The following is a 16899-nucleotide window of genomic DNA, read 5'->3' as shown; positions in this document are numbered from 1 at the left end:
ACGGACACACAGCCCCGCACACGGACACACAGCCCCTCACACGGACACACAGCCCCGCACACGGACACACAGCCCCGTACACGGACACACAGCCCCGCACACGGACACACAGCCCCGCACACGGACACACACCTGCACACGGACACACAGCCCCGCACACGGACACACAGCCCCGCACACGGACAGACACAGCAGGCCCGGGCTGTCCGCAGCACCCTGTGCCCTGGCCCCGTCACCCCACGCCCTGTCCAGGCCCGGCAGCAGCCGTGGCCCAGCACGGCCCCGCTGCTCTCACCGCTCAGCACCGGCCCCGGGCACTCATCAGCCGGGGCTGGGCAGGGCAGGGCTCTGCCCGCCACTTCCTGAAAAGTTCTCGGGATCCGGGGCGGGACGGGACGGGGGAGGTGCCAGAGGCAGCGGGACATGGGCCGGGTGCTATGGGGAGCCGTATCCAGGCGTCCTGCTGCCACGGCGAGGGCACGAAAGGAGGTTTACCTGACATGGTCATGGCACCGCAGCCGGTCCCAGTGCGGCTCCCCTGGGTTCCAAGGCAGCGGGAGGCACGGGCAGCTCCGGGTGTTGTGCTCATTCCATAGAAATCCAGGGAGAGAAATGGAGCAGGGGCTGCGAGCCCAAGAGGGCTGGCCTGAAAGAAGCTTGTAGCTAGGTGGGGGTCAGCCTCTTCTCCCAGGCAACAAGGGACGGGACAAGAGGACATGCTCTCCAGCTGATGTCCAGGTTCAGGCTGGACATCGGGAAGAATTTCTTCACAGAAAGGGTGATCAGGCATTGGAATGAGATGCCCAGGGGAGTGGTGGAGTCACCGTCTCTGGAAGTCCTTAAGGAAGGACTGAACGTGGCACGTAGTGTGCCAAGGTCTAGTTGACAGGGTGGTGTCTGATCGTAGGTTGGACTTGAGGATCTCAGAAGTCTTTCCCAACCTAATTGATTCTGGGACTCTGGATGCAAGCTGCACCGGGCCCTGAGGGAAATTTCTCTTCTTACAGGTAGTAGACAGTAGCCACTGACTACTGCTCCAAGCTCTGGCTCTGTGAGCTTGGTTGTTTTCTGAGAGCAACTGAGCTACCATAGAAGCCACATCACACTGGGGACCTCTGGGGCACCCCCAGGGCAGCAAGGCAGGAATATCCACAGCCCACACACAGCCCTGCTGTTGAACCAGCACTCCTGCTTTGTTTGGGTCCAATGGGTTTCAGTGTTAACTTCTTACTTCTATTCATTTCCCTAATGCAGGAAATCAAGTGAACAAGCACAAGTGGTGACTCCCATAATCCCATGACTAGACCTTGCCACAGGATTACCACCTCCGAGCCTCCCAGCACAGGAAAGCAGCCCTGTCCCTCCTGCAGAGAACCTTGCCTCAGTATGCTGTCCCACACGTGGGTTCTGTCACTCAGTGTGCAAGAAGCTGATCCACACATGGAGTTGAGGTATTTCACAGAACCACAAAGTCATTTTGATTGGAAAAGACCTCCAAGGTCATCCTGTCCAACTCATGACCAAATACCACCATGTCAACTGGACCATGGCACTAAGTACCATGTTCTGTCTTTCCTTAAACACCTCTATGGAGAGTGACTCCGCCATTGCCCTGGGCAGTCCATTGAAATATCTAATCACCCTTTCTGTGAAGAAATTCATAGAAATGTATACGCTGAACCTTCCTTGACACAGTTTGAGGCTATGTCCTCATGTCCTGTTGCTAATTGCCTGGGAGAAGAGGCCAACCCCAGCCTTGCTACAACCTCCTTTCAAGTGGTTGTAGAGAGTGATAAGGTCACTGCTGAGCCTCCTTTTCCTCAGCCTGAACCCCCAGCTCCCTCAGCTACTCCTCACAAGACTTATGCTCCATTGTGCACCCTTTACCAGCTCCATTGTGCACGCTTCACCAGCTCCATTGCCCTTCTCTGGACACATTCCAGCACCTTAAAATCTGTATTGAAGCGAGTGGCTCAGAACCAGACACAGGGCTTGAAGTGTGTCCTCACTTGTGCCAAGTACAGGGGGACAATCACTTCCCTAATCCTGCTGGCCACTCCAAGATCATCGAGTTCCACCACTGACCAAACACCATCGTGACAACTATGCCAAAGCTAACTGATATGTCCAGTTGTTCCCAGAACACCTCCAGGGATGGTGATTCCACTACCTCCCTGACCACCTTTTCCATGAAGAAATGCACAGAGACAGGCGCTGGCTTTCTGGATTCATCACCCACTGCCCATCTCTGCACTGACAGGAAATAAACAAGTATGAGGCTCTGTGTGTGGATCTGCCTCACATGCACCTGGTGGCAGAACCCAACTCATGGGACAAATGGAGGGGATTGTGCTGACCCTACCAGGCCAGGGCAAGGCAGGCCAGGGCAGGGCAGGATTCCAGAGTTGGAGGACAGTATTGTAATATGTTGGTGATAATAACTGGTCAGAGCCAGGGCCAATTAAGCCAAATTAGTTTATTAAAGCAAGCGGCAGTAAGCAAAACAGCGCTGGGCGGCCGGGGAGCCTCCGCTCCGCCAACGGCGCGCACCGGAAAGTCTCTTCTTCCTCTTTTTATACAGTTTGGTGTTTCATTTCCCCACAATCCCCTCCCACTTTTTATTCCCCAGTCTGACGCAGTCAGTGATCTTCTGCGTTTGCTTGTGTTGTTGCTAGGGGGTTGTACTCTGTCTTCTGGTGGTCCCAGGGAGGAAGGCACTTCATCTTCTTCGTCGGTCTTCTTTGACCTAGGAGAGAATTCTTGAAACTGGCTAAGCAACTGCTGAGGTTAGCTGTGTTTTGTGCATGCAATGCTTACTGAGTCAATCACAGTCCCCTCTCACTTGAGTCCTTGTTACATTCCTTTAATCTTATTAGGACTTTTAATGAACAAAGTGCCTATAACATATCACAATCCCTCCTTTTCTCTTTTACCATTTTGTTCATTAAAATGTTCTAATTCTCTACGGCTTAGGGCAAGGGTTTCAATTACTTCTGGGCCCTCGGATATTTGTTCATATTTGGCCCGGATAAGCATTAGATGTGCTGCTTATAACCTTCCTTTCACAGTTTCTACGATTTTATTAAAAATATAAGGGCCAAATATTAATCCTAATACCAGGAAGATTACTGGTCCTGCTATAGTTGATAACAAGGTGGTGAGCCAGGGGGAATTGTCAAACCAGCTTTGTTGTGCTTCTCTCTCTTTCTTTCTTCGTTCTAGTCCTTCTCTCAACTTAGCCATTGATTCCCTTATAATATTGTGTACCTCAGGCAGTTCGTCTTTGCCAATTACTGAGTTCGGGCCTACAACCTGATAGTCACTGGGCAGAGGTTCTTTTTTAATAACAATTAGTCCTCCCCTGTCAGTTCCTGTCTCCCAATACCTTAATCCCCATGTTCTTCCAATCAGCCATCCACCATCATGGGGTTGTGTCATGTTTAGGTATAAGTACTCACAATTCCCAGGGTGACTTATTCCTGTATCTGAGCCTATCTCAGGGGGCTGACATCCTCCCGGTCCCCATCCTACTCTTAGATATTTGTCTGATCCCCCTCCTGGTGTGAATCCGTATGCAATAGTTTCACATCCCCAATAGGCACAGTAATAATGTCCAGGCCAATTGCAGTAACTCTTTCCTGGGTTCGATGCTGGACACATGTAAAAACCCGGCTTCTTTAAACAAGGGTAGGTGGGTGCCAAATCGCATAAATACGCCTGGAAGGCTGGGGACCCGGCTACACTTACTGATTGTAAAATCTTTTGATCACTCCATCTAATCAAAGACCATTTAAAGGGTCGGTGAGTATATTCCCCTTCTAACAGATTGCAAAGCATTCCCAAAATCACTAAAATAGTCTGCCAGAAAGGGTGGGGTCTCAGTCCTCTTATTATCCTCTTTATTTTGAATCTTTCCCTTATTTCCAGGTGTTTGCCTTTGAGTCCCTTCTTGGTGTCTTGCCCGGGCTCTCTCAGGGAATCAGTAATCCTGGGGCATTTCTCACAACGCCTCGGCATTGTCCCACTCGGTGGGGCCTTGCCTCCACACCTTCTTACCTCTCTGCCTCGCCCGCCGACTTGGTTGCTGCAAGCCGCGAGGTGTTCCATCTTCTCGGCAGCAGAGGTAATCTCTGGGAGGTTTATCAGTGCGCCCCTTTCTATTCTTGTATGATTCCCAATTCTTGTCTTTTACTTGTGAGTCACACCGGATCCACCAGATCTAACTTAGGACCTTTGGGCAACACCCCTTTGCAATTTGGACTATCAATGGGGCTGGTTTGTTGGAATGGTAACGATAATTTTCAGGATTAGCCCCTTTAGTAAATATTTCCCACCATTTGCGGGATTGTCTCAGTATTTTTCCAGTTATTTCCTCTATTTTCAAAGTTGCCCTATTAATTTTTCTCTCTATTCGATAGCACTCCTTACAAATTCCCTTCAGCGATCTGCCTCTATAACGAGTCCACCACCGTTCTTGGCAAACCTTACAAACAAAGCATACAAAGGGGTAACAATTACAATCTTGAATCCCACAATAAACCCTAAAATCAGCAGCAATAGCGTAACCAAATCTAGCCAACTCGCCAATCCCGGTCTCCTGGATTAATTGCACAGAGTTCATTAGTAACAATTTTCTTGAGTCTGGTCTCAAGTCCTTATCTCTTAAGGGTGACTTTCAGATCTCTAGGCATGCTAGTGACTTTCCAGAGCTTCTCGGCTTCCACTGAAATGGGTCCTTTCACTCAACTAGCGTGAGTCCATCCCTTTTCAGCAGTTCTCAAAGCTGTTTCTGTAGTAAGCAAAACAACATAGGGTCCTTCCCAACGAGGTGTCAAAGATGCCTATCTCCAGGTCTTAATTAGTACTTTATCTCCTGGCTTGATTTTATGGATTGTTATATCCAAAGGGGGATGCTGTGCTAAAAGGCCTTCTTTGCGTAGCTCCTCCCTTCTAGCCATTAATTGTGTTATGTACAAATTAATTTGAGAGTTTTCAAGACGCGGATGATCCACAGGGGCTTCCATATCATAGGGCATTCCATAAAGCATTTCAAAAGGGGAAATCCCTACGTCCATTTGGGGTTGTGTTCTTATATTCAGCAGGGCCAAAGGGAGGCATTTTATCCATGACATCTTTGTTTCTAGCATCAATTTGGTTAATTGCTTCTTAATTTCTCCATTCGTTCTTTCAACTTCTCCCGAGCTCTGCAGGTGCCAGGGGGTATGATATTGCCATTGGGTTCCCAGTGCTGAGGAGATATCCCTCGCCACCTTTGACACAAAATGTGGGCCTCTGTCTGAATCAATCACCTCTATTATCCCGTAGCACGGGATAATTTCCTCCAAAAGTATTTTTACTACAGTCTGAGTGGTAGCCCTTGCGGTAGGGAATGGCTCTGCATAATGAGTCAAATGGTCTATTATTACTAGCAGATGTTTATGCCTCCCTACCTTTGGTAGCTCAGTGAAATCTATTTGTATATGGGAGAAGGATTGGTGTGCTAATTCTCTTCCATTACCCGTTCCCTTAGCTGTTGCTTGTTATCCTTTTGACAGGTTAGACAACCCTGTGTTATTTGTTTAACCAGACTGTGAATTCCAATGCACATATATTTAATGGCAAATTGATGTACCAATGCCTGTGTTCCCCAATGGGTCTTCTCGTGAATTGCCCATAGTATTTTCAGGGCAAGTGACTTGGGGAGGACTTCTCTACCATCCGGTAGTTCCCATTTCCCCTCAGTTGTTTTTGGTATTCCCATTTGAGCTAATTTGGTTTTCTCTTGTGCAGTAAAACTGAGAATACGTATGGGGCCATGCAAAAGGCAATGTTTCTTCTCTGGATTGTCACAAGCACAACGTATTCCATCCACCCCGAAGTCCTCCCAGCATGCATAACATGGCTCCTCTTCTGAGTCTTTACCACAGGTAGGACAGTCCTCTCTGGTCTGTTCTTTAACCCGTAGGGGTAACAAGGCTGCCCGTCTGGCCTCCTGATCTGCCAAGTTATTCCCTCTCACTATAGCACTTAGCCCCGTCTGGTGCCCTCATACATGTACAATGGCTAATTTCTTTGGCCTCCTCAGGGCCTGTAAGATTTGTGTTATCAGTTCCTCATGGATTAACCCTTTCTCTTGTGAATTTATTAAGCCTCTTTCTTCCCATATTTTTCCAAATGTGTGTACCACCCTGTAAGCATACTTTGAATCTGCGTATATCATTCCTTCCTTATCTTTAAGTAATCTTAGGGCCCTCAATACTGCATATAATTCACATGCTTGGGCTGACCAGCTGGGGCTAAGAGGGCCTGATTCTATAGCTTCAAAAGTTTTCCCATCTATGATAGCACACCCTGATTTCCTTTTTCCTTCTACTACCCTAGAGGATCCATCTACAAATAATTTTTCCCCTTCTTCCAATTCCTCTTCTTCTAAATCTGGTCTTATCTTTATCTGTTCTTCTATGCTCTTAAGACAATCATGGGTCAATTCCTCACTAGGTTCCCCGTATAAAAATTGAGTGGGGTTTTGCAAGGTGGTCGTCTCCAGTGTTAACTCAGGGGATGACACCAAGATCCCCTCATACTGCATGAGCCTTGCATCAGTAGTCCATTTCTCCACCTTTTGCTGTAATACCCCTCTGATATTATGCAGGGACATAACCCTGAGTTGGCCTCCGAAGGTGATTTTCACTGCTTCTGTAACTAATAAGGCTGTGGACACTATGGCTCGCAAACATGTTGGCCATCCCCGACTAACGGGGTCTAAAAATTTGGATATATATGCCACGGGTTTTTTACTCCCAGCCCACTCCTGGGCCAAAACTCCAAATGCTGTCCCTTCATTAGTGTTAACAAAGAGGAAGAAAGGCCTCTTTAAATCTGGTAAACTAAGTACTGGGGCATTTACAAATTCTGCCTTAATGTTCTCCAATTGCTCCTCATCTTCGGGGGACCATTTTAATAATCCCTCCTTAGTTAGTTTCTGGTATAAAAATTTTACTTTCCCACTAAAGTTTTCAATCCATTGTCTACAATAACCAAACAGTCCTAACAACTGTTGGACCTGTCTTTTAGTCTTGGGGACTGGAATCAAAAGGATCCCCTGCACTCTCTCAGGGTCTAGTTTCTTAGTGCCATTGCTCAACCTATGCCCTAAGTATTTTACTTCTTTCTCCACGAATTGTAACTTAGATTTAGAAACTTTCAATCCCTGTAGACTCAAAAAGTTCAACAATTTTATGCTCTCCTGCCTAACCGCTTCCTCATCTTTTCCAGCTATTAATAAGTCATCTACATATTGTACTAATTTTACCCCTTTCTCTAAATCATAATTTCGTAAAATTTGTTCTAATGCTTGTCCAAACAGGTTAGGGGACTCTGTAAACCCTCAGGGAAGGACTGTCCACCTCAATTGCTGTTTCCTATAAGTGTCTGGGTCTTCCCATTCAAAGGCAAAATAGTCTCAACAGTTTTCCTTTAGGGGACATGCCCAAAATGCATCTTTTGAATCTACTACACTATACCACTAATTTTCTGGTCCCAGTTGACTCAATAATGTGTGGGGATTGGCCACCACTGGGAACCTTTCCACAGTTCTTTTATTAATTTCTCTTAAATCATGTACCAGTCTATATTTCCCATCAGCCTTCTTTACAGGTAGTATGGGAGTATTAAAGGGAGACATGCAGGGTTCTAGCAACCCTTGTTTTAATAGTCTGTCAATTTCAGGTTTCAGGCCTTGTTTCCCTTCTTTAGACAAAGGCTATTGTTTGATTCTTAGAGGGATTTCTGGGTTCCTAATTGTTACTTCAAAGGGTTCAATATCTAACTTTCCCACAGCGTCAGGTGTGTACCATACTTCAGGATTTATCTTTTCCTCATCTACCGTGCGCAGGGGGCACAATTTGATGTTTAATTTGTTTTCTACAACCTCCAGGCTAATTCCTAATTCAATCATCAGATCCCACCCCAACAGATTATAATCAGCTTCGGGGACTAGCAACAGGGATTCCAGACCTATTTTCAAATCTGTTTCAAACAATACATCTTTTATTACAGATACCCCAAAGGGCTCCCCTTTGGCTCCAACCACTTGTACCTTTTCTTATGAAATTTTACAACCTCGGGGCAGGTATTGAACGGTGGGCCTTTCTGCTCCTGAATCCATCAGGAACTCAATTTCTTCTTGTTGGGGACCTACCTTGAGTTTTACCAGGTGCTCTGACCTTTCTTGTCTCCCCAACAAATAGAGCCCCCGACCCCCTTAATCTTCCTTGAACATCTTTTCATCCGCTGCCCTTTTCCTACATTCCCTCTTTATGTGTCCTTTCCTCCCACAATAAAAACACACCACCCCTCCTCCTCCCTCCTTTTCTTTTCTTGGTCTCTCTACCCCTTGATTGTTCCTTTCTCCCCTAGAAACAGCCACCCTTGGTGGGGGTGCTGCTCTCTGTCCTTCACGAACTGAGCTTCTCTCAACAATTCTTCTAAGCCTCTAGCCTGCTAATCCTCTACCTTCTCCAACTTCTTCCTTATATCCACCCATGATTTTGCTACAAACTGGAATTTCAACAATGCTTCTCCCACGGGGGTGCTGGGGTCCACTCCCGAGTATAATTGCAAGTTCTTCCTAAGCCTCTCTAACCATTCGGTGGGATCTTCATCTTTTAATTATGTTCCTGAGGTCCTGCATTTCTGTTCGATGGTTAGGGTTTTGGTTATCCCAATTGGGCCACTGGTGTTGCTGTTTCCATATCCTCATTCCAGCTGCCCTAATCATTCACCTCTCCTCAGCTGTGAACAGGATACCCAAAATAGCCTGTATCTCATCCCATGTGTAAATATTTGGCCCCAGGAACTGATAGACCCTTTCTGACACCCCTAGAGGATCTTCCAGAAGATGCCCCATTTCTTTTTTAAACTCCCGAACATCCCCTGAATTAAGGGGTACAGCTACGTCCCCAATCCCGGGAGCCTGTCCCCCACCCTGCTGGGGACCCATTCCCATTGCGACTTCCAGGAGGGAAAATAAGCCCTGTCCCTCTTGCTCTCTTCTCGTCTGACTCCGGGTCACCCGTCACCTCACCCCTGGTGTGCCGGGATCTGAGTCCCAGTCCCCTGGATGTACGGGGGCTGTAGGATTGGGTGGTGGTAAGGGGGCAGGACGGGGAGGTGGTGGAGCGCATGGTGGGGGCAACACGGGTGTCTCATCTTCCATCCTAGTCTTTTTCTTCTTCTCTTCGTTTAACGTGAAGAGGTTCACCCCTGGTCTCAGTAACTATCCACGAGGCAGCACACTCACTTTTCTCCAAACGAAAGGGTTCCTTAAAATTTACATAAATATTCTGAGCCTGACAAATCCAATCCTCAAAAGATCCAAAAACTGGCCAATAGAGGTGGTCTCCCCTGATCTGCTTGCCACCCCATTTTTCCATGCAACAGTGTATCATTTTTGCCTTATCTTTCCCCATCCTAGAGGGGAAAGCATCCCAAGTTTTAATCATTAGACCTAATGGACTATCTGGCGGTATGTGGGGGAGCTTAACTTGGGGTCCCCCACCCATGGGAACAGAGGGCTTGCTTTACCTCTGTCCCATCTTCCGGAGTGCCTTCTCACTCACACACACTCGCTGCCCCCCTGTTCGTGACACAGTCCCTTGCAGGGTATGGGAACTGCACTACTAAAGGGGTCTGTGCTCACTTTGCCCACAATCGGGCATCTCACACGGCACACTCCGGGATACCCAACCCCAACCGAACGGATCACCGGCCTATACTCACGCACTCCTGCGTCTTCGTCCGGGGCTTCGTGCACAAAGATTACGGGGTTGCCGGCTTTCTTTTGCTTACTGTCGATTTCAAGGTTCGTCGGTCAAGGTCCCAGAGGGCAGCTCCCAAACGGGGCCGCAAAGTTGCGGGGCGCCTCCCCGAGGGAGAGCCTCCCACCGGGTCACCCTGATCCGAGTCACGGCACCAAATTTGTAATATGTTGGAGATAATAACTGGTCAGAGCCAGGGCCAATTAAGCCAAATTAGTTTATTAAAGCAAGCGGCAGTAAGCAAAACAGCGCTGGGCGGCCGGGGAGTCTCTGCTCCACCAACGGCGCGCACCGGAAAGTCTCTTCTTCCTCTTTTTATACAGTTTGGTGTTTCATTTCCCCACAATCCCCTCCCACTTTTTATTCCCCAGTCTGACGCAGTCAGTGATCTTCTGCGTTTGCTTGTGTTGTTGCTAGGGGGTTGTACTCTGTCTTCTGGTGGTCCCAGGGAGGAAGGTACTTCATCTTCTTCGTCGGTCTTCTTTGACCTAGGAGTTGTTATAAATGAGAGACAGAAGTCTCGATATTCAGCAAAATTCAGATTGCTTTATTTGATATAGAAAGAGCAAGCAGCGCTGGGGAACATGAGGGGTCACCGCCCACTCCACGCTCCACCGAACCTTGGTTTGCAGCCTCTTCTTATACTGTGGGTTCTCGTTGTAATCAATAATTTTTGGTTTTTGTTGTTATAAGCAGTGGTGGTTGAATAAACATCCTTACACAAATTCACAAAGCCTTAGGGTGATAATCAGTCACAGATAGCCATCTGGTCCTTGTAGATAACCACCAGAAAAGTTCTGGGAGTCTGGTCCTTGAGATAGGCAGTATTGATCAGACAAAGGCAGGAAGGGCTATTGGGAAGTCTGATTTTGCAAGCTGCTAGCCGATACAACTTATTTGGAAAACATAACATAATATAACAAGGTGATTTTAAACAGAATGATTTTATCATATAATTTCCTTTATCTAGTATCCATGCTTCACTTCAGAACTTAGTATTCTGCTTTATACAAACCCCAATGCTTTTGTGATTAACACGAATCTTTTATCAATTATCACAGAGTGAACTCTTGAAACCTGTTAAACAACTGCTGAGGTTAGCTGTGTTTTGCGCAAGCAATGCTTACTGAGTCAATCACAATCCCCTCTCACTTGAGTCCTTGTTACATTCTTTTAATCTTATTAGGACTTTTAATGAACAAAGTGCCTATAGCATATCACAGTATTAAGCTGTGCCAGGAGAGGTTTAGGTTGAACATCATGAGAATTTTCTCCACAGGAGTGGTCAGGCGTTGGAACAGGCTGCCTAGGCTGGTGGTGCAGTCACCATTCCTGGAGGTGTCTAAGGAAAGCCTGAATGTGGCACCAAGTGCATGTTCTAGTTGACAGAATGGTATTCGGTCACAGGTTGGATCGATGATCTCAGAGCTGTTTTCTAATCTCATTCACTCTGTAACTCCGTGATTTTGGGGAATCACAACCATCCCAACACAAACAACAAGGCCGCACATCACTGCCGGCATGGGCGGCCCACGCTCTGCGCACGCGCCACCGCCCGCGCTGGCGGCGGCCGCACGCGTGGCTCCCCATTGGCCTGCGCGCTGCCCGCCCGTCCGGCCCAATGGCAGCGCTCGTTGTTGAGGGGTGGCGGGAAGAAGGCGTTGCCGAGGCCTTGCCCCTTCCTTTCGCCGCCGCTGTCCCTCGCGAGCGCACGTCCCAGGCCGCTGTCCCGCGCCGCCGCCGCCGCCCAAGTAAGCGCGCGGTGCGCCGTCCCCCCTTTCCCCCCGCGCAGAAATGGTGGCGTCCGGCGCACCCGCGCCAGACCGCCGCCGCCCGCGGGGCTCGGGCGAGATCACTCGGGGCGGGGGGGTCGTTTGGAGGGGAGAATGGCGGCCATGTGCTCTCCCGGCCTGCGCTGGAGGGGCTGAGGCGAACGCGAAGGCGGCAATGCCGCGTTGCCGGTTTTCTTGGGGAGAGGTGTGCGATGCCGGCGCGGGCCGGGAGTGTGTGCTGGGCCGCCGCATGCGGGCCCCGTCCTGGCACAGTCTGGGGAGCGTGGCCTCTCGGGCCGCGGGTTCTCATTTAGAAGCGGAGTCAAAGAATTTTGCCTCGGAGGGAGAAGGGATGAGCTTCCTCCGAGCATACGTAACTCGGCCATGCTGAAACTCTGCTCTCCTGTCTGCAGGATGCGTTACGTCGCAGCTTATCTGCTCGCTGTGCTCGGGGGCAACGAGTCGCCCACGTCCAAGGACTTGAAAAAGATCCTCGACAGTGTCGGCATCGAGACGGACGATGAACGCATGAACAAGGTGGCGTTACCTCTTAATTCCAGGTGTCCCAGCCGGCACCAGACATCAGAGCTGTTTCCTTGGCTTCAGGGTTCCCATTGCCTCCCTACTGATCTGTTCTTATGTTGATCAGACATTCGCTGATTCTTAGCAGTGTGATTTCTAAATACTGCCGAGCTAGTCATAAGTTTTTACAGCTTTTGTTAAAAGGCTGGCTTTCTTATTCAGTACCTGTTCTCTCTAAAGGTCTCTATCAATTTTTCCTGACTTCTGGTAGTTTAGTCTAATCATCCTCATTGAGATAGTGGCTGCATATAAAGATCCATTGAAAATGTTCTGACATCATTTATAGTCTGCACTGAAGGTTCACGTCTTATTTTTGATGCGTATCAGTTCAAACCTAACGCTTTTGAAGGCCTGATACTCAGTAATACATTCTTACTTTGTGTGTTGCAAAGGAGCATTTGTTTTCTCACCAAGAAATATAGGCAAATCCTAATATGGAGATGAAAGGTATTTGAGGATAATATACAAGAAGATTTTGGAAATTAATACTAAAGTGGTTGTGTTGAAAAACAGTTTTAAAGAATATCTTAATTAGAATGTTTCTTGTGATACAATAAATTTTCAGCATTGTGGACCAGAAAATAATTGGGGATGGGGGAAAAAAACAAGAGCCAATAAAATGATCTTATCACTTGTCCCATACTCATATGTGAAGTGTTTCCATAGAAATAAAGATAAAAAGAAACTATTTCTCCAGTGTTTTACCATAGGTCCAATGTGACAGTGGGTTGGCTGAGCTGACAGCATCCTTACATCCTTTGAACTTTTGGTGCTCCTGTTTAAGTGCCAGGTCTTTTGCTCCTTTTGGTTTAATACTTTAATGAATGAATTGCTTTCTCTCATCCTCCAATATTCAGAAAACTGTTCTGGAATCTGTTTTGGTCATGATTTTTGCATTACCTATGTCCTAAGCCTGTTTAAGTGTAGTGAGGTCTTAAGAGCACCTTTCTCCTGGATGGAGCAGTCATGCAGGCACATAGTTTCACACATCCTATGCTCTGTGTAAGTAGAAGGTGCCTGTTAAAAAGTTCTTGATTAAAGTCCTTTGGCCACTGACTCCTGATAACTGGGACTCACCAGTAAGTTCTAGAGCATTATTTTTAAGTGCTTGCTGTAGCAATTTTGGGGTTTGTGTTTTGCTTTTGTCATCCCTGGTTATATAACACTGCTAGTAAAATTAAATTTGAAACTCTGTGTTCCAGGGCAAGGTTATAATAGCTTGGCTTTTAACATTTAGTAGGGCTAGGAATGGGACCCTGTGGTTTTGGGTCCAGAACCCAGTGCTTCAGAGCCTCCCAGGGGACATTAAGCAAGAAATGTAAACAGTCCCTCAGTGACTTACACTCTTGGTGGGGCTTCCTAATGGGTTCCACAAACTCTCTGTATCCTCTTTTTTTCGAGGTCGTTGAATTAATTATGAATTCAGTAACAGATTTCATGAAAATGCTTAAAGTAGAAATGCTTAAAACTTACCTGAAGTTTTTGTGTCAATGTTCTGTTCCTGGCACTGAGAAGTCGGGAATTTTGGGGCTGGATGAGCAGCAGGATGGAGGTGCTGTATATGATTCATGAGTACTCATTTATATAAGTAACTTATTCTCATATTTGGGAATTCTAACATTCTAAATTTTACTTGCAGGTTATCAGTGAGCTGAATGGAAAAAACATTGAAGATGTAATTGCCCAGGGTAAGTAGATTCTCTGAGTGACCCAGGTAATTGCCTCTGTTACTTTGATAACCTAGACCTGTGAGTGTAGAATTGCTGCCAATTCACTGACTGTTCAGCATCATGGATCACAGCTGAATTGGGTGAAATCAGGTCCATTCTAATTCCCTGCAGGTCAGTGCCAGTACCTGCTGGGTTTCGCTTGTGGACCACATTAAACTGGAGAACTTAAGCATATATGAGCTTACTGGTAGTCTGCTCATGACATAGTTTTCTGGACATTTTGATAAGAAACTGAGCTGTCCTTCGGGTTCTCTAGGAGGATGTTTTGTGTTTTACCCACTTGTGTGCGCCAGTGATGTAAAGCATGAAGAACAGGCAGTTGGCATTGGGGTTCAGCTCCACCCTCTGCAATGAGCACAAGCCTTTCCAGTGCACATCTCTTGTAGAGCTCTCAGAGTCCTGCATTTCCTTTTCCCTGAGGCAGAACTCCATGGGCTGATTTCCATAGAAACTTGTGCTCTTACTGGAGCTGGAACTTTTCACATGAATTGACTGGGTCATAGGGCTGAAGTAAAGCAGAACTGAGGTAGTGCAAAGGTTTCTGATTAATGTTTTTTTGGGTTTTTTTTTGCAAGTGTATAGGCACAAGGGAATTTGCAGGCATAGTTTTGCCCAAAGGTTGCCAGGACCTTGCCTGACCTTGTGGTCAGGAGCAGGCACTGGACATTTCTATCCATGTGGTTTGAAAGACCTAAGAGAGCTATTCCACATGTGGTTGCAACACGCTGTCTTTCTGTAATACTTTAAATAAATTGTTTCTTAGAACATACATGCATATGAAACATGTTTGTTTACTTTGCTAGTTTAATTAGATCTTGAAGTAACAGGGAGTTATTTAGAAATTGATTCCCAGAAACTGGAATACAGGCAAACATAGTGTGTACGTCACCTTTGAATGCCAGGGGAGCCTTGGTATGTGAAAGACAAGAGGCCAGAGAGCTAGCTGGCTTTCCAAATACGAGCAGAAATCAGATGTCTCAAAGGAGATGCAATAGGGTTCATAGGGGTGCTGAAGAATTTGTTTAAAATACTGTACTCTTTGCCATAAATAAATCAATCTTTCCATTTCTCTCCTGTAAGGTTAAACAGGGTGTAACTGGATCACACTTAAAGGGGAAAAAAATGAGCAGGGGAAGTCAGTGCTGTTGCTATGCTACTTTTGAGGTGCATTATCACTTTCTGGGCTACTATGCTGTATTTGGAGAACAGTGTGGGTGTGTGAAATTGGATGTGTTTGCCGCTATTTTTATGACAGCTTTTGGAAAAAAGAGACTTTGTGTACAGAAGAACTTAATAATACATTGCCAGTGTTCTTGGGATAAGCCTTTGTGAATCTTAAAACTCCTGAGTGTTTTCCACAGAACAGTTGATATTTATCATAGATGCAGCCTCTTGTTCCTTTCAGCAGATAGTGACAGGCTCAATCCATGAGACAGGATCTGTTTTTTCTGCACTTTTCCGTTTCCCCTAATGTCTGTGCTTGGGATGAGCATGCAAATAAATACCCTGTCTTGTGTCCCATTCAGGTAATGGAAAACTTGCCAGCATGCCGGCTGGGGGAGCCGTTGCAGTCTCTGCTGGAGGGGGCTCTGCTGCTCCTGCTGCCGCTGCTGCTCCTGCTGCCGGTGAGTATGAGTGGAGAGGTGTGGCTACAGGGCAACTCCTTTTGTCTCTGGTAACAGCTTTAACAACCGAGTCCACATTTCAGAGCTTCCCCACTTTGGCAGTTCAGTGTGTGATGCAAATGTCAACTCGACAGTTAATTTTCCTTGGGACAGTCTGAGGCATTTGCTCTTTATTGGTCTTGCTTAGAACTGAGAATCAAAGAGACTTGGTGATGTAAAGTACATCCGTGCAGTAGTAGTGTCTGTATCCATTCAGTGTATTCGGTTGCTGGAAGGGAAGGAGATGAACCCTGTAGGCTCCAATGCCAATAGGGAAGGGAGCTGAGAATACCAAAACTTGTATCTTGAAAATCTGTGGTGCAGTGTTAATATTGACCATTCACTTGTTTTATTTTTTTTCCTTCAGCTGAGGAGAAGAAAGAAGAGAAGAAGGAGGAATCAGAAGAATCTGATGATGACATGGGATTTGGCCTCTTTGATTAATTATTTGTTATAGAGAAGTTATTAAAATTCTTTGTTGTAAATGTTTTTGTGTTTATTATTATTACCATACAAATGCTCTTGGATTCAGCTGTTCTTAAAACAGCTCTGACACAGCTTTAATTTTTATCTCTGTGTGCAATAGGTATGTGAATTTTCTGACAGACTGTAGGACTCAACTCTGAGACTACTGAGGAAACAGCAAAGCTTGTGCAAACCTGGATGCTTGTTTTGACACTGCTGTTTCTTAAAAAGTGTGTGGAAACTGAATTTTACTGATGTTAGCCTTCTCCATACTATCTTGCTTGTAGTTACTCAGTGAAGTGGCTCATCTATTCAGCAATGAAAGGACTTAGTTTTCCAGGATCTGCTTATTCAATTCCAGAATATGAAACTGAATGAACAGCAGGCCTGAATTAGTCCAGAAACATTATTTCAGAGCTATTTATAGTAATTTGTTTTTTAAATATTTAAAAGCACCGAATTAATTACTGTCAGATTTCCAAGATCTAGGGATAACACCAGTAAAATGGTTGATTAGGATTTCCTGTTACATCCATATGCTTAACAGTCTGTAACTGGGGAAAAAAAAAACAAAAAACAAAAAACAACCTAACTGCATCCTACTTTCATGGGATACAGATCAATGCAGAGGTGCCTTTCATGCTGAATGGCTGTTTGGGGCTATCGGGACCTAATTCATGCCTTTTTCTAAACAAAAACATGAGAATGGTGTTTTTGGAGAACTGAAACATCTCTGGTGTGCTGAGAACGTATCAGCTTGAGAGGAAGGTACATTTTGCTTTGTTTTATAAAGTGTACTGCTAGAAGATGGTTTTGGCAGGCAACTTACCCTGGCTTCTTGTAGAAGTCTTCATCTGTCAGTGTATCT

The 16899-nt window shown here is 46.3% G+C and overlaps 2 protein-coding genes and 1 non-coding gene across 4 annotated transcripts; 2 read left to right on the top strand and 1 right to left on the bottom strand.

Moving 5' to 3' along the window:
- Positions 1–2461: 2461 nt before the first annotated feature.
- On the bottom strand, positions 2462–11279 carry ERVS71-1 (endogenous retrovirus group S71 member 1, envelope). 2 transcript variants are annotated; one of them, XR_015804383.1, is made up of 2 exons: positions 9785–11279; positions 2462–4789 (listed from the first exon to the last, which is right to left on the bottom strand). XR_015804383.1 is itself a non-coding variant. In XM_014873574.2 (2 exons), exon 2 carries the CDS (start codon positions 4105–4107, stop codon positions 3049–3051), a length of 1059 nt encoding a protein of 352 aa, XP_014729060.2. In that variant the 5' UTR covers positions 4108–4789; positions 9781–10278; the 3' UTR covers positions 2462–3048. The 2 variants fall into 2 exon arrangements, 1 of the variants encoding a protein (XP_014729060.2); XM_014873574.2 differs by having other exon boundaries at positions 9781–10278.
- Positions 11280–11427: 148 nt separating this feature from the next.
- Positions 11428–16051, top strand: RPLP2 (ribosomal protein lateral stalk subunit P2). The gene is made up of 5 exons (XM_014873575.2): positions 11428–11569; positions 12004–12127; positions 13812–13860; positions 15429–15527; positions 15934–16051. Exons 2-5 carry the CDS (start codon positions 12005–12007, stop codon positions 16008–16010), a joined length of 348 nt encoding a protein of 115 aa, XP_014729061.1. The 5' UTR covers positions 11428–11569; position 12004; the 3' UTR covers positions 16011–16051.
- On the top strand, positions 13991–14123 carry LOC148223283 (small nucleolar RNA SNORA52). The gene has a single exon (XR_015804679.1). It is a non-coding gene; the product is annotated as a small nucleolar RNA SNORA52 (small nucleolar RNA).
- Positions 16052–16899: the final 848 nt, after the last annotated feature.

This window comes from Sturnus vulgaris, chromosome 6 (assembly GCF_052056855.1).
Source record: "Sturnus vulgaris isolate bStuVul1 chromosome 6, bStuVul1.hap1, whole genome shotgun sequence".
NCBI lineage: Eukaryota > Metazoa > Chordata > Aves > Passeriformes > Sturnidae > Sturnus > Sturnus vulgaris.
The sequence above is the reverse complement of the archived record's forward strand: the minus strand, read 5'-3'. Positions and strand labels throughout refer to the sequence as shown.

Bases quoted from the DNA above. Each gene is read 5' to 3' on its own strand.
- ERVS71-1 (XM_014873574.2), bottom strand. From the start codon at position 4,107: ATGGAACACCTCGCGGCTTGCAGCAACCAAGTCGGCGGGCGAGGCAGA.
- RPLP2 (XM_014873575.2), top strand. From the start codon at position 12,005: ATGCGTTACGTCGCAGCTTATCTGCTCGCTGTGCTCGGGGGCAACGAG. The intron at 12,128-13,811 runs GTGGCGTTACCT...TTTTACTTGCAG, and splicing joins ACGATGAACGCATGAACAAG to GTTATCAGTGAGCTGAATGG. The intron at 13,861-15,428 runs GTAAGTAGATTC...TGTCCCATTCAG, and splicing joins TGAAGATGTAATTGCCCAGG to GTAATGGAAAACTTGCCAGC.